The sequence below is a fragment of the Xenia sp. Carnegie-2017 genome, unplaced genomic scaffold (assembly GCF_021976095.1).
Source record: "Xenia sp. Carnegie-2017 unplaced genomic scaffold, XeniaSp_v1 HiC_scaffold_2, whole genome shotgun sequence".
Taxonomy (NCBI): Eukaryota; Metazoa; Cnidaria; class Anthozoa; order Malacalcyonacea; family Xeniidae; genus Xenia; species Xenia sp. Carnegie-2017.
The window spans coordinates 7,877,671-7,900,283 of NW_025813482.1; the positions used below are offsets into that span (position 1 = coordinate 7,877,671).

Below are 22,613 nucleotides of genomic sequence, written 5' to 3' on the forward strand. Positions count from 1 at the left end.
TGGGCTTTGATGTCATCTCCGCTTTGGTGACTGGACGAGGAGTTGGGCTGGGGGTATATATTGATCGCGAGAGCCGAGTTGATAAACAGTTAGCACAAGCACTTGTTGGAAACGCTAGTGGGTCTCGACAAATAGTCAGAAGAAAGGAAGTTTGCAAAGACTTTTACACAGAAATGGGTTCACATCACTCGTTAAATCGTAAAGAAAGTATCAAGGATTATGGAATAGTGCAAGGCACTCATAAGGACAAGTTGTTAAACAATAATGATACACAACATGTTCTTCCTATTACGGGTATTATTGGAAAGGAGAATGTAATATTATCGCATCAAGACGTGAATTTGGCAACTGCTTATCTTCACAAATACGCTCACGTTAGCAAGCGAAGAATGAAAACGATGTTAAAACCAATCGCCTCGAAGACTGTGAACAACACAAGCGAGGCTAGAGTTTTAAAACCCGCCCAAACGAACTCGACTCTTGTACCTGTTATAAACTGCACGCCAAACACAAACAACACAATCAATCGTGATGCAAAGTCAGAGTTGACCTCGTCGCATTTTACAATGAAATGTCTTGCAACATTCGTGTGCGCGCGTTATATACGCGCATTGCCACATTTGTCGATCATCGATGTTATAACTTGGATGAACAATGTAGACCGCGCTCTTACTCTTTCTGGATGGCAAGATCACGCTTTTTTAACTACGCCTAATGTCACATTTATTTTCATGCTTGCAAAGATTCTTTACCAAGACGTATACAGTCTATTAATCAATTGAAAGCCGAACTTTTGACAATTTTGTACATGGCGTTCACCTACGGAGGTCCTGAAATAAGTTATCCTCTGAAACCATTTCTTTGCAATAAAGCAGGGAGAGCAGAGTTTTGGAGTCGTTGTGTATCTATCACGAACAATCTTAGTCAAAGCATGTTGAAAATACACAAAGACACACATTTTTACGAAGAAATTCAATTGGAGCTTGCTACATATGGTTGTTTTTTACGAAAGACGAGAAGAATCTGAGCAGATATGAATTATACATAATTAGACAAACGAGACTCTTTATCGTCAAATATTGTATTTCCACTTGTGATGGCCATGAAGAAATGTCACGCGAAATCTTCGTCAAATCTTTGGTCTGAGTGGGTAGTTCAGACTCAGTGGTTTGTCTCCTGAACTATGTCAACAAATAATTCACTCGAAGCCCAACCAAACATGCCTTTTCAAGATTAGCATTCATTCTAGAAATATAAAACGTGCGACAGAAGTAAGAACAGAATGCGTTATATTTAAAGAGAAAAATACAAACATTTTTATGATTCTCCTCATGTGTAAATATGTATTATTGAAAATAGTTATGTAATAGTACTACGACCTATTTTTAATGTAAATAGTCATTATATGCGAGATTTATTTATCGAAATTGTATATTTCAATAGCCGGGAGCCGTGACCTGGGATAAACATCACGCGGCAATCTAAAAGTTAATAAATTTTTTCAATACTCTCCAAACGTTGTTTTCCGGTCAATGTGCTTTGTTGCGATGCAAGTTGCTCGCCAGCTGTTCAAAACGGAATGTGATATTTTACAGATTCATCATTCAACTGAACTTAGCTGCAAGCAAGGACGAATTATGGAATACAAACGAGTAATTTTCTGTAAAATTATTTAAACGACCAACTTTCAAATAGTAAAAAATTACATTAAATCAGTTTCATTGATGTCGAAATTGCCCCGGTCAGTATTTCATATTTATTCATTCACATTCATTTATATATTTACTAAACTGTTATCTTATGGTAGTTTGAAAGACATTGGAGAATTTAACAGACAAATAAACATGTATCCTCAAACTAGACATGAATACTCAGGAAAATCACATATGCAATATTGGTTTTGGTTGGAACAAGTTTCCTATTAATTTGCTTCCCTGTCTACAGCGACCAAAACACTTAATATTTGATAACTTTCTATCGGTGAAGCTTATTCACTCCTTCTATGGAGAAATATACACAACCAGAAGCCAATATTTTCAACGCCAGATTCTAACCTTCCTCACGTCCGTGTTCAAAAGGTAGTGCAAGTATGCGACCAGGAAAACCCTTTAAATATTATTTTAAGCAAAGAATGTTTTATCTTTATAGCAGCTCTAGATCTTCTGAAATGGCTATGTGATAGTAATTTGCTAAAATTTCAAGAAACTTCATCAATATCCCAAGCTAAAAAGTCTGTTAAAGACATAGTTCAGGAAGAGGGACACCTAACTAAAGTTAAAGAATTATAATGTTCCCTTAACAAAATAAAAAAAACATCTGGGATGACAAGTGTACCATTGATCTTTTTATCTAGCACTAATCTTCTTATCTTTTGAGTTAAATCTAATTATTATTCTTTATAGAAGTGATAACGAACAGATCGCAGAGCAATTTCAAATTATTCACCTGACATAACAAAAAACTTTGTTAAAAATAATTCCAGCTGATTGTTGTTCATTATACATAACAAGAGGGCTTGTTTTTAAATAGCAATACCTTAGCCAGATATTGCATTTCACAAATATTTATACGCTATGAAAATTGGCAGTTTTCAAGTATGAATGCAATGGACCGAACAGTTGGTATTTTGTTATTATGTAATATTGAGGGTTTTTGACATAAAGAAAAACAGCAAATTAACATTGTTTTAACACTTGGTGGGAATTATGTGGGTTATTAGTCGATAAATGTTGAATTTTAGAACGATTTATGTGTTAAATTTAATGTTTAAATTGTTATCATTCTATCATTTTCTATTGGCCAACTTTACTGTTTGCACAGAGACAGGATTTTCACCCTCGGAAAGGCGTAGATGACTTTAATATGACTTTAAGTATGCTGCTTACAGCTTACGCAATCTAGTTTGTGAAGACTTCTTATCCTGTTGAACAAAGTAGCGAATGACCACAGATCTAATGACTGACGAATTTCATCATTGTTGGATAGGAAGTATTTCTGATTGTTAGAGACAACGGAAAGGAAAAGAGGTGACTGACATTACGACATAACGCCACCTCCTAATATCGTCATTGACTTAACCTGCTGACGACATCAAGGTCAAATTCTTCCTTGATTATAATCTTTATTGAGCTATAACCTTTTCTTCATATAAAGTAATTTTGATAATGAAATTAGAAACACAGTAGAAACACAATACTGATGTTGTAAAATGGTAATAAAGGAAAAGTGAAGCTTAAAACGGTTATATACAGAAATATCATTTTTACTTCGAGTTGAAGTTGCAACTGTTGCATGCACTAAGTTCACCATACATCACTTGTGTCTTCACCATCAATATCACGGAGTTATACAATCTAAGAAAATGCCTTTTCAACTACGCCTAATATCACATTTATTTTCATGCTTGCAAGAAATTCTTTACCAAAACATATACAGTTTATTAATCAACTGAGTGCCGAACTTTTGACAATTTTGTACATGGCGTTCACTTACGGAGGTGCTGAAATAAGTTATCCTCTGAAACCATTTCTTTGCAATAAAGCAGGGAGAGCAGAGTTTTGGAGTCGTTGTGTATCTATCACGAACAATCTTAGTCAAAGCATGTTGAAAATACACAAAGACACACATTTTTAAGAAGAAATTCAATTGGAGCTTGCTACATATGGTTGTTTTTTACGAAAGACGAGAAGAATCTGAGCAGATATGAATTATACATAATTAGACAAACGAGACTCTTTATCGTCTAATAGTGTATTTCCACTTGTGATGGCCATGAAGAAATGTCATGCAAAATCTTCGTCAAATCTTTGGTCTGAGTGGGTAGTTCAGACCTCAGTGGTTTGTCTCCTGAACTATGTCAACAAACAATTCACTCGAAGCCCGACAAAACATGCCTTTTCAAGATTAGCATTCATTCTAGAAATATAAAACGTGCGACAGAAGTGAGAACAGAATTAATGCGTTAAATTTAAAGAGGAAAATACAAACACTTTTATGATTCCTCCTCATCGTGCATTCGTAAATGTATGTATTATTGAAAATAGTTATGTAAAACTAATATGACCTATGTCAATGTAAATAGTCGTTATAAACAAGATTTGTTTATGACAAGTTTACCATTATTCTTCTTATCTAGCACTAATCTTCTTATCTTTTGAGTTAATTCTAATTATTCTTCTTTATAGAAGTGATAACGAACATATTGCAGAGCAATTTGAAATTATTCACCTGACATATAACAAACAACTTTCTTAAAATGATTCCAGCTGATAGTTGTTGATTATACACAACAAGGGGCTTGTTTTTAAATAGTAATACTTTAGCCAGATATTGCATTTCACAAATATTTATGCTATGAAAATTGGCAGTTTTGAAGAATGAATTCAATGGACCAAACAGTTGGTATTTTGTTATTATGTAACATTGAGGGTTTTTGACGTAAAAAAACAGCAAATTAACATTGTTTTAACACTTGGTGGGAATTATGTGGGTTGTTAGTCGATAAATGCTGAATTTTAGAACGATTTATGTGTTAAATTTAATGTTTAAATTGTTATCATTCTATCATTTTCTATTGCCCAACTTTACTGTTTGCACAGAGACAGGATTTTCACCCCAGAAAGGCGTTTTAGATGATTTTAGTAAGTTGCTTTATTTATTACTAATCTTCTTATCTTTCGAGTTAATTCTAATAAGTATGTTTTATAAAAGTGATAACGAACAGATCGTAGAGCAATTTTAAATTATTTACCTGACATATAACAAAGGACTTTCTTAAAAATATTTCCAGCTGATTGTTGTTGATTATACACAACAAGGGGCTTGTTTTTAAATAGCAATACTTTAGCCAGATATTGCATTTCACAAATATTTATGCTATGAAAATTGGCAGTTTTAAAAGAATTCAATGGAACTAACAGTTGGTATTTTTTATTATGTAATATTGAGGTTTTGACGTAAAAAACAGCAAATTAACATTGTTTTAACACTTGGTGGGAATTATGTGGGTTTTAGTCGATAAATGTTGAATTTTAGAACGATTTATGTGCTAAATTTAATGTTTAAATTGTTATCGTTCTATCATTTTCTCTTTTCCAACTCATTGCACAGAGACAGGATTTTCACCCTCGGAAAGACGTAGATGACTTTAATACGACTTTAAGTATGTTGCTTACGGCTTACGTAATCTAGTTTTTGAGGACTTCTTATCCTGTTGAACAAAGTAGCGAATAGAGAATTTCATGATTGTTGGTTAAGAAGTATTTCTGATTGTTAGAGACAACGGAAAGGAAAAGAGGTGACTGACATTACGACATAACGCCACCTCCAAATATCGTCATTGACTTAACCTGCTGACCACACATCAAGGTCAAGTTCTTCATTGATTATAATCTTTATTGAGCTATAACTTTTTTCTCATAAAAAGTAATTGTTATAATGGAATTATAAATAAGGTAGCGAAGAATATTCAAACTAAAACGAAATATAATACGGTTTGTATGTTTAAATTAAGACAAAATAAACCATTTATAATTATAGAAACAATATTTAGTGTGGCTGAATGTCCCTGTTCAATAAATAAAAATCATGCTAAAGAGTCTAAGTTTATCATGATTTCTGATATTCTGTTTGTTGAATTTCAAACCTTAGGAACTTTATATTTATAATTTACAAGACCATCAGTTGACATTTGTGCGTGTACTTATCATTCTAGCTCGTCGTCTCCATTGATAACGACTGTTTTCAATCGATAAACATTGAATCAAGCTCTGTCAGATATACATACACGAGTTTAGCGGTCTATCCAAAACGAGCTTGGTAAACTCGTTTTTTCAAAATTTATGTGGCAGACATTTGTTGGAATTATTCTTGTCTTTTCAAACCAAATTAATACAGTAAAATAAAGACAACACAATACTAATAAAGAATAAGTGAAGCATAAAGTAATGAATATATACAGAAATTGCAACTGTTGCATACACTAACTGCACATACATCACTAGTGTCTTCAACATCAGTACCACGGACTACTACAATCTACAATTATGCGTCAACTAATGTTTAACTGACGGCTCTAAAATATAAATCGCTAAAATTGTACGGATTTTACCAGAGTAATTTCAACTGGGCTGTCAACAGCTTGATTTTAAGTCTTGCTCACAATATCTGTTGCTGATAAGGAATTAAGTCTCTTGCTTCTGTGCTTTGCACTTTTTTATGAGCTACTCTCTCTTCAGTAAATGAATTATTAGATGCTTTAAGTCACGAGCGGTTTTTAGTTGAGAGCATTTTGTTGTACGTGGCCTTCAAACTGATGTGAGCATAAATCAGACCTTTTCAAATATTTGGAGGAGGGGGGGGGTAGGATGTCGGAGAATGAATTAATTAACTTGAAAGTTGAAAGGTTGAGTTTGACGAGGCAATATGAAAGTATGGGGTAGTATGAACATGGTTTGTGATTGGCTATGAATATCGAAATAGAAAATGGAGAAAACAAGTAAATTATTTAGGAGACACACAATATTCATATTCGATAGGGAGTTACTATATGAGCTTTTGATAGCATCAAAATTATCGCGAAGTACTTTTCATCGCATTTTACTAAAATTCAAAATAAACGGAGCATTGGTTTTTGGAAAGATGTCAAAATATCAAGTAAAAATCTTAGAAAATGATGAAAAAAGGAAAACATAGTCGTTGGATAAATTATCCTGAGGGACCAGGTATTTTCCCCATTATCTATCGATTGTTTATGGTTATCGTTACAAATTATATCATGAACATTTGAGCTTATTTTCATTGAACTGAATAGTTGTTATTGTTATTTTTTCATTATTTATTAAGTTTATATTAATTCATACTTTTCTTGCAGTTTTGTTTTTCAGTTTGACAACAACTTTTTGATTAAATTAACCTTAATGTGAAATCTGATTGCTGGGGCCTATCATTCAAATCATAAATCTGCTAAATAACTCACAATTTTGAGCATAATCCCTAGGAACGACGTTTGTTTTGACAGAAACAATTGAACGAGTACGACTCTCGACGACCAAACGGTATAACCGTTTCAGGTTTGTGCAAATCATTAGAAGCAATTATTTTCTAAAAATATCCAATGCATGAAAATTAGCAGATCCAAAAAATGGTCTTTCAATGACCATACCATTCACCTAAGGTATGATTTATCTTCTGTCACTGAGTATGCTTCTTGAATTGTTTTTTACAGTTCCAATTTTTAAGGAGAGTCCAGCTTCTTATACGATAAAACAAGGATATGCTTTGATTCTTCACAATCGGCATTTCCCCAAAGGACAATTGCCAGATCGCGTTGGCTCAGAAAAGGATGTCAAAGCAATAAAAGAATTTTGTCAACAAGCATGCTTGCATATCAACGATACTGACCGTGAAACTGAGAATCTGACAGCATCAGAAATGGACAGTCTTTGCGACGAGATAGCCAAACGAAGCTTCAGTCGCTATGATGGATTTGTTTGCTTCATATTGAGCCATGGAAATGAAGCTGGAATCTTTGGAACAGATGACAACATAATAAGCGTTCAAGAAATCGTGTCAAAGTTCAAAGATTGCAATGGTCTTGCTGGGAAACCAAAATTGTTCTTCATCCAAGCTTGCAGAGGACTAAATAAAGATAATGGGACTTTGATTGATGCAGACAACATAGCTCCTACACCTAGTATTCCACTGCGGTTACCAACTGAGTGTGACGTTCTTGTTGCTCATTCCACTGTAGAGGGGTATGTGTCTTACAGAAGCAGAGCGTCTGGTTCTTGGTTTATCCATAGCTTAATAAAAGAACTATATAACCACGCACATGACATGCACATTATGGATATTTTGACATTAGTAAATAGGAGCGTTTCCGGTTACTTCACGCTAGATGGGATGAAACAAATGCCTTGTCAGTTAACAACACTGACAAAATTTGTTTATTTTAAATATCCAACACCATTATCGTAGAACTTGGTTGGATCTAAAAGTGTTTGATTTTATTTAAAACACAACTATTTTTGTTAATTTTCATTTATTAGTAAAATTAAGACTTTATATACGAGTAACATTCTGTAATACTGGACTGTTTCAATAATTAATAAAAGATAAGTATTAAAGTTTAAAACTTGTTGCAAAAGAAAATTAATGCCAGGATAATTCGCATGAATAATTTCACATGAAAAAACTATTTATTTACAATGACTCCAGAAAAACACAAACCACCTTTTCTGTACAAATATCAATGAAAACTTTCCATACATGATCTACCAGTGAATGCTTTATTTCATATAAATAAGGAGCTATCTTATGTACTAGCGTTAAATATCTGAGTGTACCAAATAATGGTAATATTTTTCATATTTCAGTCCCATTCATTGGCATTGAGAAGACAAATATAATTCAACAACATTAAACTATGGTTTAGATTATCTTCCATGCCAAAGCAGTTGCAAAAAACCCAGATAATGGGAGACATAACGTTACTACAGAAATCTACCAAAGTAAGCCCCACTGTTGTCATTATTTGGTATTTAGTTTAAGAAGTTAAATATCCAAGATTAATTACAGACAACAACAATCAACCAAGACTATAATACGAAATACTTTAAAGAAAGTAATACCCAATGAGCTGGTAAGGACATTGACCATGATTACCAACCAAACAACTGCAGTAAATAGAAAGTATTTATCCGCCTGGAAGATGCTTGCAGTCACAATGTTGGCACAATAGCATTATACTTGATCTTTGATAGGAATTAAAGTTTCTTTTGACAAAGCCTGCAGTATAACTAGTATATTTGTTACTGTGTCTGATGACGACAAACTTGATGAAAATCGTAGATTAGTCATGACCACGAAATACCATAGTAAAAAAAATGCGCGAGATGACAAATCGAGAGTTAGAGCATTGCAACAATCGTGTAGATTTCTGTCTTATGCACGCAGGCACTAAAACGGGATAAGTAACAAGGATAGAATAAAAATTATGTAAAAAAAAAGCCAAGAGAAAAATTGTTCACACTTTAATAACGTTTTACTTCAAAAGAGATATTTTTAAAACTAAAAAGTACTTTTAGGAATTTTCAAAATTTGTTCTCCTACGCTTGATGGTTTAGTTCCATAGTAACAAGTTACATAAATAATTACTTAAAACGTTCACTAAAAAGTAAAATAAATGCTTTCAAACAAAGCATATTTAATGTGTGTAAGTCGAAACCGAAGGTCGTGTCTTGAAAATGAAACGAAGGCAACAGAGCAAAATTACCTTTTTCAACTTCCATTAATACAAGATGTACCACAATATGAAAATAGGTCACAATTTTCAAAACAATTTAGTTTAAATTATTCTAGAGAAATTGCACGAAATATTTACGAAAGACAAACACACGTAAAACACAATTAATGCATTTAAAATTATGTCTAAATGATTATATTCTTCTATTTTGTCGTTTAGACAACGGCCTTAAAATATTGGCCCGAATAAATCGAAATATAAAAACTATCACAAAATATTTTCTATCAATAAATTGAATTATTATTACTTAATTCCTGTCGAAAAATTAAATTGGGTTTGCTAAAATATTATTTTACAATTTCTAAATGAAATAACCTATTGTACTGCCTGCAGTATTAAATCATGATTTCCACTCTTCTTGAAATTTGGGAATTTTATATTTGGTGTTGGATGAACGAGAATCGTTTTACTTTTTCCACCAAGAACGCAATCAATTTCACTCACAACTTTTACCATTGGCGTTTCCTTTTTTGCCCTTAAAAATGTTTAAACTTTTTTACACTTCAAATATTTAATAATTCGCATTAAATTTCTATGGGTACAATGAATAACAATGATAAACACTCTACCTACATTCTAATCTCAGCGAATCATAAATCTCATACGTACACTGACGTAACCAGCCTGCTTAATTGCTCCTGTATGTTAATTTTTCTGTGCTCATTCATTGCAAAAACAATATATAAAATGAGAAATATTTATTCCTTACTTTCTAATGCTCTGAAACGCGACAGCCAAAGCTTCAGTCACGCGATCTTCTTTTTGAGAATTAAAGAAACACATGACAAGATCATTTCCTGGATACTTAATCACCAACAACTGATCAATCCCTGATGTCAATGATATGCCAGTTGACTTAAGGCAATAAAATTTCTCAATTAAAAATTTCACTTTTTCTATCATTTTCAAGTTTCTACTTTGTCGCATATTGCCGCAACAAAAACATGGTCAGTAGCTACATACCTCGTAATATCCTAATCTTTTTAAAACTTTGTACTTTTGGTTCAGTTTTAGAATACAAGAATCCGTAAAAAGAATAATTCTATCAGACACTTGACTGTGAAGATTGACCTAGAATGTAACATAAATTTTAGGTATAAGCCCTATATTACACCTTTTATTACACAGTCCATTTTAATACATAACACTTTGAGTGAAAAAGTATTTTTTAAAAAAACTGATGTTTCAATATTTAAATGTTATTACAAACATGTGATTGATCTCGAGAAATAATTTCCACAATTAGCTACATTTTTGAGACGTATTTGCACGTTAAATTTGTCCAAATATTTTTGTCGAAATAAAGCATTCAATAGATTGATGATATCTACCGATTTCGTGGTGATACACAAAAATCCATTTTTAAGAAATACATCATCAGTAAGATGTTATGTAACAGCATTTTCTTTTTAAAGTTCGTATATGTGGTCATGCAACAGGCTTAATACCCAACATTGAAAAATTTTGGCTGATTGCAAACTTAAAATTGAAACATTCAACAAAGAACAATGCTGGTCAGCGGTAAAAAGGAAGTACTTGGTATAGCGCAAATTATAAAAATTTGAATCATCACCTGCACCATTACCCCAACTTAAGTGATCTACCCAGAAAGCCACTTTAACTTGACAAAAGCTAAACTGCCCATTGAAACATTTGAGAATACCTTCTTTGCATGTGAAGAAAACAAAATTTGGCGAAACTGATATTTAACTTTGTATGTTTCCATCAAAAAGCTGAATCTATCAGCGGTTCTATTTTCATTATTCTAAATGAAAGAAAAAATTAACCGCATAAACACAAATTAAATAAGAAATGGTTTCGTTTTTGACTTTTATCCAATTTAAACGAACTAAAATAAAAGCAACAAAAATTATTTCATGATTACAATCTAATGACTTAGCCAAAAAAAAAGACTCCAAGAGAATAAAATAAGCAACACTGATACACTATAGAAGAGACTTACCAAGGACATGTAATCGCCTTTCCAACGTCGTCGACATCCCCATTCTCGTCGTCTTCCATCAAGAGCTTCTGCTGCGGAAGCCTTCAAATGAACTTCTTTTCGTTCAGCTTTGGGTATTTTTGATATTATCATCCATGCACGCCATCTAAATCATTTTTTATATAAGGTGAGAAATGCAAATGGTAAAGCCGTAAAAATATGAAAACACTTCGCTCAATGTTTAAATAAAAAAATGAGAAAAAAAGTCGAACTTTAACTATTTGAAACCAATTGATTAAATAGATTTCAAAATGAAACTTTTTCGAGAGATGAGTCGAGATATGAGCAAGAATATAATAAATACACTGTCAGAAAAATAAGGATCTCAGTCCCACCCCCCGTTCCACGAGAAAAATACTATTTAACATTAACATTTGTCTGCAATGAAATGTTTACGTTCATTGATATCCATGTGGGGTAAATCTCATAGTAAAAGCAACGTTTTAATTTTAGATTTGATCTTACCTTTGGTGGACAACCACAAGTTGATTAATAAATACAGCCACAGACTTTGGCGGGGGTGGCCAAGATACACTTTTGCCGAGATCAGGCATTGAGCGAACGTTTCTGCAATAAAAATATTTACTATGGTCAAAATTACAGAAGCAAAAAGCAATGAAAGAAATCAACATTGACAATCTAAATACTGGGTTTTCACTTTCTTTATCGTAATATAAAAAAAAGAAAGTTAAACTTCAGCTTAACAATATAATATATATTTAATAAAACCTAAATCAATACCAGTGACGCAAGCAGCCCGCAAGTTTAAAGTGCTATATGTAAATTTCAGATCGTAAACATTTTATTTTTCTTTACAAATCTATTGTTAATTTTTACAATCAATGAACAGCGAAATATTTACGTATAAAGATCAAACTTGCAGGATGGCAAAGCCACCGATAGATATTCTTACACTATAGGTAAATTTTGTGGTTCCACAATTAAGACTTCACTTGTTATACATATAAATGTTATTGAAACTACAGGAAAGATAAAGCACACTATCTTACCCGAAGGACTTGATGACTTTATTTAGATAAACTTTCATCTTCCAATGTCGATAACAAGCGATAATAGTCCTCTTTGCCCGTAGTTTCTTTACGTATCGCCTCGCAAGGCCACCACGAATATTCTTGAAGAAATAAAGATATGAGAGATAAATCATAACGTTTAATGACTTCAATAAAAACATTTTACTAACCCTTTGAAGAAGAAGAACAATTTGAGGTATTTTTGTACTTCTCATATCTTCTAAAGTAGTTATACTTTGAGGAGTGCGAATAAAAATTTTCGTTTTGCCATATTCTGCATCGCTATCAAGCGACACATCTTTAAGCAACGCTTTAACACCATCTTTTCATTGCCTCGATAGTTTGGCCAGGTACTGGAGCAGATCATTTTATATCTAAACGGGTAATAGAATGAAGAACCCCACGAAAAAGATAACTTTTAAAAAAGGTGTTCTATTCTCACACAAGACAAAAACTAAAGGAGAAAAATAAATGTTTATAGAACGAGAAGAAATATGATGAACTCAAAATAATTCAAAAAAGAACCTCACCGTGATAAAAATTTTGAATACAACTGCCTGTAAGCAAAGCCAGCTCGTCGAACTCGGACATTTTCCAACAAACCAAGGTAGCCAACCTACGTAAACATTGTGAAGAAAACTTATGATGAATTTTCATTTGAGCATTCACATTGAACATACCTAGCTAAATCAAGAAATTATAAAATAAACGTGTTCAACAAGACGTTAAATCTTGTTTGTTTAATATATGTAGTAATTGATATGAATTAACATACTGAAGTTTATGAAATTTCATGTTTTATGAATCAATCAACCGCTTCCCATATCTTGTCAAAAATTTCCATAAGGACAAAATATTGAGTTATTTTCACGAAAAATTTCTTTGCAAAATTAACCTTTTTTTTACCTCGCAAACTTACGATTGACCTACTTGATGTTTTACTCGATTTTCATCAAACATGGACGCAGACTTGATATCGTTTGGTTTAATGCAACGAACATAATGTGGCTCCTGGAAAATCAATTGAAACATAAACACAAAGTCAACAGAATACTTTTGTAGTTTCAATGAAATACTGAAAAATAGTTCGCGTGGAACATTTTTGTGTGCAAGGGGAGAAAGATAAAACCAAAATCCTTTCACACAACAATTTATTTAAACCTTCAACCTTATGAGGTAAAGATAAATATTCTCTGACATTGTGACATAAAATTTTGCTGTAACAAAGGCAGAAAGGCAAAAACTTTTTTTCTCAACTTAACCAACTTATCACCATTTCCCATTTTTTTAAAATTAACAGAAACAACAAGCCTTCTAATTTTTGATAAAGCCAGTCACATTGAAGACCATAACGAACTTAAGACTTTGACACCCCATCCCACTAACTGCAGAAATTAAAACGCTTTCTTATGTACGTGTTCCAAAACGTTTTCAGAGATAAAAACACATTTAAACAGCTTCCTCATGTTAAAGGAGAACGATTGATGGAAAACTTGATGAATAAAAGTGATCTGTTAAAGAAACCATGAACTTAAAACCTAGTGGGTATATGGCTGAACAATAACATTTACGTGGTTTAAGTTACCGAAGAACCAAAAAAAATACATTAATTACCTTAATCAAGTTAATTACGTTAATTACCTTAATCATCAAGTTTTCTACTAAAGCGATCATGGAATTTTTGAAAAGTGTAGCCACTGTTGGAGGTCTCTTTGTAACCTGGTGAATATTCGATACTTTTTTATTGTTTCATTTTTGTCACGTTAACGTAGATTTATATTTAAGATGAAATAAAACAAAATACTCCAATAAAAGTTATTTATGTGACAATGGACATATCTCGCTAGGTCACGTTTGATCACAATATTACATCATCAACTTAAATGACAATATAATTTTCTGGTGTACATGTTTCAATAATGATTTGCGATATCAAGAAAACTAAAATAAAATACCTTTGTAACTGCTTCTTTTCCTTCAGGCCACATTTGTTTTAGGGCCGACTGATTGCTATTACGAATAATAAAGAATTTCAAGTGTTGTTTGAAACGTCAAAATGTTTTTACTAAAATCAAAAAATACCAGTTGAACAAAAGTCTCTTGAAATCCTGGAAGAGCGTGTCCTTATTTTTATCCAAAAATCCGTTTACATTGTATCTAAGCAAATGATTATTAACAAACTTTTAAAAAAGTTAAAAACTTGTGATGTGAAAACGTTTTAATGTATAAAAACGTAACTTACATCACATCACCAGCGTAATGTTGAATTTTAAAATCTTGATTATGAACAAGACTTTTATTCGACGGTTGAGTCTACATGGAGAACAAAATATGTATTTAAGGAAAAAAGGATTCAGCATACAGAGCATTGCAGGAATGTAAGTACCTGTCTACTAGAATAATGTTCATGACCTTTAAGTTTTGATCCATCGTATGCAAGATCATCTATAACAACGTAATTCATGACAGTTCAAATGTTTTTCTCAGCTGCAATAAATACAATTTGTACAGATAAAACTTATAAATTAAATTATTCATGATTAAGCACTTCTAAAGCATATAATTCAAATATATTTAGCTACAATACGAGTTTATTAAGCTTTCTGTATTTAAATCATGCAGAATAAGTTACTGCGTGTAGTTAAATGTCACGTAGAAAGCAATTTTACGTTAAATCGGGACTGATTTCTTCAAATTTGTTTAAAAAACAATATTGTATTTCTTCGAAACTATCCTCAGGTGTAAACAATTTTCCACCGTAGTTCATTATGATGATGCTCGCAATCATAAATTATAAAACCACACGTTAAGAAAAAAGAAACTAAGAATTTAAAAGTGAAATGCAAACTCTATAGTAATTGGCATCATCTATTAACAACTGACTCTGACGTATAAGGTCACGTGACTCTGACGTATAAGGTCACGTGACAACAGTGGTTCTAACATATGAGGTCACGTGAATCATGAAAATCAACAAACACATACTTCATCTGTGACCTTTCCAACACTGATAATGGCTTCGTCCATTATCGATATAATACCTTTATGATTTAATTCGACCAAATCGCAAATTATTTTGTTGTTGAAGTATTTAACCTGCAAGAAGATAGGATATACTGTGTGTTATTTATCTAAGCAATACGAAGATTAGTTAAAACTCCCGGTGGGGGTGGGGACTCTTTATTGTAATGTTGAAAGACGTAATAAAGAAGCACTGTATGAAGTAGAAACGAAATTTCAAGTTTTAATAAAATCATCCGTATCGTAGATTGTAACTAAGTACGTAAGGAATGTTAGTATTATTTAGTAATGTTTAAATGAACAATAAATTTTCGACTCTTTCACAAAGTCGCATCTTATAAGGTTTGCTTTGTTAGCTTTTATTTTGTTACCTCAACCCATTCAATTCCTTCTTTTTTGTATTCTTCTTGTTCTTGTTTGAGAACCAACTCAATAAAAAGTTGTTGTAGTTTTTCATTACAATAATTGATGCAAAACTGTTCAAAACCATTCACTTCAAAGATTTCAAAGCCATAAATATCAAGAACACCAATGACAGTGCACTTTCCATGACGGATATCCTTAACTTCAACGGCGTTGTTGATCTTTTTAACTATCCATGAAAACAGTCTATCGTACATTGCCTATTGTTCAATAAAACAAATGAAAAACATTGTCAAAAACAATAAAAGATAATAAAAAAAAGTTAGTAAATAAAGTTATAAATAAAACTTTCACGAAAATACGAGACTTAACGTGGTTATATAGAAAATCTATTATATAATATATTAATTTCGAAAAATACATTATCCACAACAATCTAAAACAGTTTCCCTCAATAAATCTCCCTTTAAATTCTCTTGTCCTCTCCTCCTTTGGTACAAAATCATCCCTGAATGTCCTAACTGTTCTCCTCCCTCAATACAAAATCATCCCTGAATGTCCTTACTCTCCTCCTCCTCGGTACAAAATCATCCCTGAATGTCCTACCTTGCATAATGCATCACGTCCATAATAAGCTTCATCAACAGAATGCCCTTTTTCCATGATCTCACCTCGAGCGGCAACAATACGATACAGCAATGCCTTCTTTATTTCTTCAACTGTTGAATTTAACAACTTGGCAAGGGTAGACAGTAATCCTTTATCTTCAGTCATCACTTCGTCATTTTCCATACGAAAATCTAAGTTACCCTAAACAAACAACAATTTTTCATATTTATCATTCACGTGCATTAAAATAAAAGCTTTAATGTCCAAAATCATCCAATGTACCAAATGAATAATTGCAGCAACCAGCTTCCATACAGTATCACGTTCTCTGTCACTAAATCCAATCATTTTCATAGCTTTATTCACCACATCATAATCTTTCTTATCGTCGATTGTGTTAACCTTAGATTACAAACAAAGTTACATGGCGTTAGAGTTTGCACATGAAAGGAAATTAAATCGAAAATAACATGATATAACTTACTGAATTGCTTTCACCCTGGTTGATGTAATGATATTTAGAAGCATCTCGAACAAGACCATACGATCTCAATGTTTCTTCACTTGCACCATAAATCAACTAAAGTCAAGTACACAAAATATTAAACATTATAAAAAAATTTATCACTGATGATGTTCTGTTTTGTACAAGTATGTGTGTTCAACATATACTTATAGGAGATTATAGAAAAATTTACTACAGATGGCGTGTTTTCGTTTTGTACAAGTATGTGTGTTCAACATATTCTTAAAAGAGAATGAAAATTTTTAATTCATGTTTGTATACCTGATAAAATGAATGAAAATTTCTTTCTCCTTTTTGTTGTTTTATAACCCTAGACTAAAGAAACCATATTTCCAGTATAAGGTGAAAGCTAAATAAACTTAATCCAATAAGATTACAATAAAACATTGCAGATTAGACGATAATGTCATAACCCCCTTTTTATGAAAAAGAAACGACTACAGTTTAAAGCTGCATGTAATAAAAATTTTCCAACCAAACAACGATGAAGTGAAACAGAGCTAAATTTGTAAACAAATTTTTCTTCATATATCTAAAGGACAATCAAAGAGGAGATGTATAAAAACAACTACAAGGGCGACACGGAGATAGGTACATTGAAACAGGAGGACAAAGATTGAGGCAAATGATTTGCAGAGATACGATGCAAAACGGGGTAGTTTAAAATTTTACTCTTACAACACAAAATTACTACATTCGAGCGGTTATGTCACTACCATGCACATTTAAGTGAAAACAATTTATATCTTCGCCACAAAAATCAAAATCAAATCAAATATGTTTGAGCACTGTTCAAATGAACTCATGTCATACTTATTATGAATAAATGAATTTTAGATATTAGTACATGTAAATACCTTTTCAAGCAAATAGTTATTAATGTGTCCACCAACTGGATCGCCTTTGAAATCAAAATTTATATCCATGTACTTTCCAAAACGACTTGAGTTATCATTTCGATTTGTCTTTGCATTTCCAAAAGCTTCAAGTAACGGATTAGACTGTAGCAATAAGCTCGTTACTCTACACGAAAGAAAATCAATTTTACTGAGCGACGCTTACTAGTGATTTTCAACAAATGCTCAACCAGACCATAAGGTGGAAGATATTTTTAAAGAATAGCAGCGATAGTGGAATGTACCTTTCAACCTCTTGTTGTTTGCTAACATTTGTAACTGCTGTAATATATCTCATGATGATTTTAGAAGCTTCTGTTTTTCCTGAACCACTTTCACCTGTAGCAAAAACATGTTGATAACATCAAGAAACAAACTTGCGCATTTTTTATACAAAATACGTATGATAAATATTAAATTTAATTTTACTTCAGTTAAAGTCAAGCATATGAAGTCATTTTCATTATTTTTCAACATTTTCACACCAGTTTTTCTGTGATTACGTCTGTAAAAGCTGCAGGAACAAACGAGTAGCTATATTGTGGTAATTTTTTTCGCATTGATCAAAAGATACGTAACAACGGTTTATTTTGAACTCACTCACACCTCAAAATTTCAATAAAAGCGAGCTTACAGATTATGAAATGTCAAGTTTAAACTTAAACGAATAAAAAAGAAAAGCTACGCTAAACAAAAAACAACCTGCATTCAGGTAGTCAGTACACGTGCATGGCATTGACGCAACCCCACCCTCTCTATGGTGAATCACAACTTAAACATTTTCTAGTCAGAAAAAAAATCCTCCAATCAGTTTTTTTCCCTTGCCTCAACTAAGGCACTTCTTAGGCCCATTTCAAACGTGGGACTATAAATGAGCTAAATGCATTTACGACAAAAGAAAATGAGATAAAATTACACATTGACTTTTGTTTTATACACGCTCGGTTCATGTAATTTAAAGGGTTTAATACAAGGAAAACAAAAATTATAGTGTATTTTTTTGTAGTTGTTGTAGTGTTGTTTGACAATCCTCTCGTCATGGTGATTATCTCACATAGTCAAGCATCTTTTCCTACGACAGCATGCACTTCCTATCACACCGTATCCTTCCTACAACAGCGTGTCTTTCCTACCACACCGTGTCCTTCTTATCACAACATACCCTTTCTACAACACCAACGCCTTTTCTAACGGTACTACATCATCAACTTCCTGCCACAGCGTGTCTTTCCTACCACACCGTGTCCTTCTTATCACAACATATACCCTTTCTACAACACCAACGCCTTTTCTAACGGTAGTACATCGTCAACTTCCTGCCACAGCGTGTCTTTCCTACCACACCGTGTCCTTCTTATCACAACATACCCTTTCTACAACACCAACGCCTTTTCTAACGGTAGTACATCATCAACTTCCTGCCACAGCGTGTCTTTTCTACCACACCGTGTCCCTCTTATCACAACATACCCTTACTACAACACCAACGCCTTTTCTACCGGTAGTACATCGTCAACTTCCAGCCACAGCGCGCCTTTCCTACCACACCCAATGATCACACCGTGCCCTTACTATCACAACGTATCCTTACTACCAAACTAAGGCACTTTTTACCAGTAATACATCGTAACCTTTCCTACCACAACATACCCTTACTACTGATTACCTATAAAGCAGCACTCTGTGAACAACTCACTATTTCTGCTGACCTTCTGCATTCTTCTTTCTTTGGAAAGAATATCATTGATGCTTTTCTGCTGTGAGTAAGGTCTTTAAGTGGTGGTGGCAGCATATTTTTCCATGAAACATGCAGTAGTTTGAATGCTTATTTTCTGTTATAACTGTGAGCTACAACATTGCAAATTTTTCAGCTGCACCAGCATATCATTCATATTAAAATGGATATGTGAAACTTGTAAAAGTTACCAAAACATATTCTACATAACATTTCTTATCAAATTTCAACATGGCTACAATTAAAGAAAACTGTACCAAAACAAAAATTATGGAAATAGTTAATGTGGAAAAAACAGTTTGCTAAAGATTCTAAATGAAGTTTACAATACTGAACAATACATGTTGTCAGCATGCTGTAATTTACAAATAGAAACACAGCATGCTTGCTCAAAAATGATAATTTATTCTCAAACAATTTTCGCTTTAGACAAAGATTTTCCACCATTTCTGATTGAACAGCTAATTATAAAGCCTTATTGAAAGTCTTAATGAATTATATAAGACTGCTTTCTTAGATCTCACAAAGGCTTTTGATAAAGTGAAATCAGTATGAAAGATTGCTAGGAGTATGGAATGATGACTTTAAATGAACTAAATCACATCATGTTAAAAATTAAACAATGTGTAAGATGTAGAATTAAATCCCAATCAATCACCTGCCAAGGATAGGATACAGTGGGGACAATATGGGACAATTGTCTATTGTTTCATATTGTATGTACATATAGTTTATATTGTTATCATATTCATTGTATGTAATTTAGCAGTAAGTTTTATAAAGAACATTGTTACTTGTCTGAAGAATCATTAAATATGTTTATCTTATATTCTATAATGTAACTGGAGATGCTATTTCTTCTAATCTATCATTTGTAGAAAATAAGCCATAAACATTAAAAGTAGAAGTAAGTTAAAGAAAATGAAAACAAAACCATGACACAGTCACACAGTGATTATTGATAGAATAGTTTCCAACCATGCATACTATTACAACAAGATAAATATTCAATGGCACTCAGCAAGAGGTTTAATGTGTCTCCATACAATTGCTTCTGTCATCATGAACAGAAGAATAACCAACTTTAAATGAGAATACAAATCAAGGGTAATGTTGCCAACACTGAACTATTAGCAGAATACATTTTAAAAAGTGACGGTAATTTAAGGCCACGACAATGTGTTGTAAATGATCATAGATGCAAAAATATGTTAATAATGGCCTCCCTTTGACAGAATAATGAAACAATTTATGTATGATATGAAATAGAATACATCATGACTGTTTGCTGAAAAGATTGTATCAAAAAGTCATTTTTATCCAGTACACTTTACATGGCAAATGGCGGATCGTACAAGTCACAATGTCGAAGTAAAATTTATGAAGCAAGTGGTCAATTAAAGCCATCTTTGTCAAGATGGCTTTACGTCTATCATGACAAAGATTTCTCTCAAAGAAAAAATGCATGTCCATTTCGTGGCAAACAGCAGAAATGCTAAAGTGAAAGTGGCATGTTTTCGTGATATTTGATGACGTTCTTGATATGATATCAAAATCACGCTGGGTTTTTTGACATGAATATGCGGTTTGAGCCACAGGAATTTTGTGTGAATAGTAAAATACGTATGGAATAGGTTATACCATATACCCGCCAAATCATTTTGCTTTCAAACAACAAACATTAAGTCATAATTTGAGCTCGCTCATTAGGATATAGTTACCTGAGATGACAATGCATGTGTCTTTGCTTTTTCTTTTCATGCTGATATAAGCTGCATCGGCTATGGCAAATATATGAGGCGGTCTTTCGTACAGTTCTCTTCCAGAATAATCAGCAATTTTATCTTTGCCGTAAATATCCAATGTTTTGTACGGATTTACTGACACAAGAACTTCACCAATATATGTATATATTCTTTCTTTTTTGTATCGTAATTCTAAGTTTGCCATGAAGGCATTCATTTCAATCTCATCAAGAAGAACGAAGTCTTCTTTGCCATACATTGCTCCTTCGCGAAAGGACGCCATCTTTGGTAAGTGTGTAAAACAGAACTGAAATTATACAGTAAGTTCTTGTGAATAAAACTTTACTTGTTGATGATTAGGTTCTCCGACACGACGGGAGACGATTGACATGTCATATATGTCAATATTTAACCAAAACTTCACAGTTCACCAGTGTTCACACCACACACTTTACATAACGTCGTGATTGGTTTAAAGGCACTTACTTTACTGTAATTATCGTGGTCTGAATTATTTCCTAAATTGGAAAATGCATACAAAATAAGGGTAATTATTCGAGTAGTCGATACTGGTTATGTATAAGTATCGATAAGTATCATCAATCTGTAAAACGCCCATATATATTTAAGCGACATTTTTATTATGATGGTCATAAATATTGCTCATATTTGGAAGTAGCAAAATATGTAATTAATTTGGGTAGGGAGATGATTTTGGTAGAGTGTGTTTGATAATGAGGTAACTAGGTAACGTTTTCTGAAGACAAGACAAAGGCCCAACTTGCAAACCAATGGACAACAGCCAAACATTCGGATTAATTGTGAAAACCAACAATCTTTGCAAAGATTGTTGTATCGTTTCTATTCGTATAAAATAAAGAACAAATAATTTTCGATCATAACACATCTTGGTGATATGTACGTTTATGACCATTCAAATGTTGTTGGCTTGAGCTTTATAACTATTTTAACTTACGAAAGAAAAAGAGAAGGTAAGTAGGTCGAGGGGGAGGCAAAAACACTTTAACAGCTAGAGGCAAGGATAATTTAAATTTTCAATGTTAAATTTGCTTATCGTTTCAATTTTTTCAAAACAGATACAAAAATACATGAATAGAAAAAACAACCCCTTCTAGACTTATCAGGTTAAAATACTACATTACTGCTTACAATACTGCTACATTTCTAATCTGATTGACTGGGTTCATGCTATATTATTGACAATTTTCTCAGCACATGGGAGACAATTTAACGATACTACATGATTGCTAAATCTGAATATTAACTCCCTCTCCCGTTGTTTCTGCTCGACAATTCTTGCTCTCATATCCCTAAATGATAAAACTTTGGCAGTATTGAATATTTATTAAAGTGGAACAGT

General features: G+C 32.7%; 2 protein-coding genes and 2 long non-coding RNA genes across 4 annotated transcripts; 1 reads left to right on the plus strand and 3 right to left on the minus strand.

Annotated features, from left to right (window-relative positions):
- LOC124440611 (cyclin-dependent kinase 5 activator 1-like) lies at window positions 1-1,516 on the plus strand. The gene is given in 2 exon segments (XM_046991017.1): window positions 1-732; window positions 735-1,516. Coding segments are annotated over 2 exon segments (852 nt in total). The 5' UTR covers window positions 1-173; the 3' UTR covers window positions 1,028-1,516.
- A 1,677-nt stretch (window positions 1,517-3,193) lies between these two features.
- On the minus strand, window positions 3,194-6,337 carry LOC124440613. Its single transcript, XR_006946690.1, has 2 exons — window positions 6,110-6,337; window positions 3,194-3,915 (listed from the first exon to the last, which is right to left on the minus strand). It is a non-coding gene; the product is annotated as an uncharacterized LOC124440613 (long non-coding RNA).
- Window positions 6,338-9,016: 2,679 nt separating this feature from the next.
- On the minus strand, window positions 9,017-21,733 carry LOC124440609 (unconventional myosin-Id-like). The gene is given in 26 exon segments (XM_046991015.1): window positions 9,017-9,779; window positions 10,014-10,159; window positions 10,268-10,375; window positions 10,968-11,069; window positions 11,268-11,412; window positions 11,772-11,873; window positions 12,317-12,438; window positions 12,508-12,662; window positions 12,665-12,711; window positions 12,868-12,953; window positions 13,268-13,348; window positions 13,979-14,056; window positions 14,293-14,347; window positions 14,420-14,494; window positions 14,580-14,650; window positions 14,724-14,761; window positions 14,764-14,782; window positions 15,323-15,433; window positions 15,730-15,981; window positions 16,328-16,531; window positions 16,613-16,732; window positions 16,815-16,910; window positions 17,118-17,171; window positions 17,714-17,879; window positions 17,998-18,091; window positions 21,209-21,733. Coding segments are annotated over 26 exon segments (2,994 nt in total). The 5' UTR covers window positions 21,516-21,733; the 3' UTR covers window positions 9,017-9,619.
- Window positions 18,309-19,032, minus strand: LOC124440615. The gene is made up of 2 exons (XR_006946692.1): window positions 18,503-19,032; window positions 18,309-18,358 (listed from the first exon to the last, which is right to left on the minus strand). It is a non-coding gene; the product is annotated as an uncharacterized LOC124440615 (long non-coding RNA).
- Window positions 21,734-22,613: the final 880 nt, after the last annotated feature.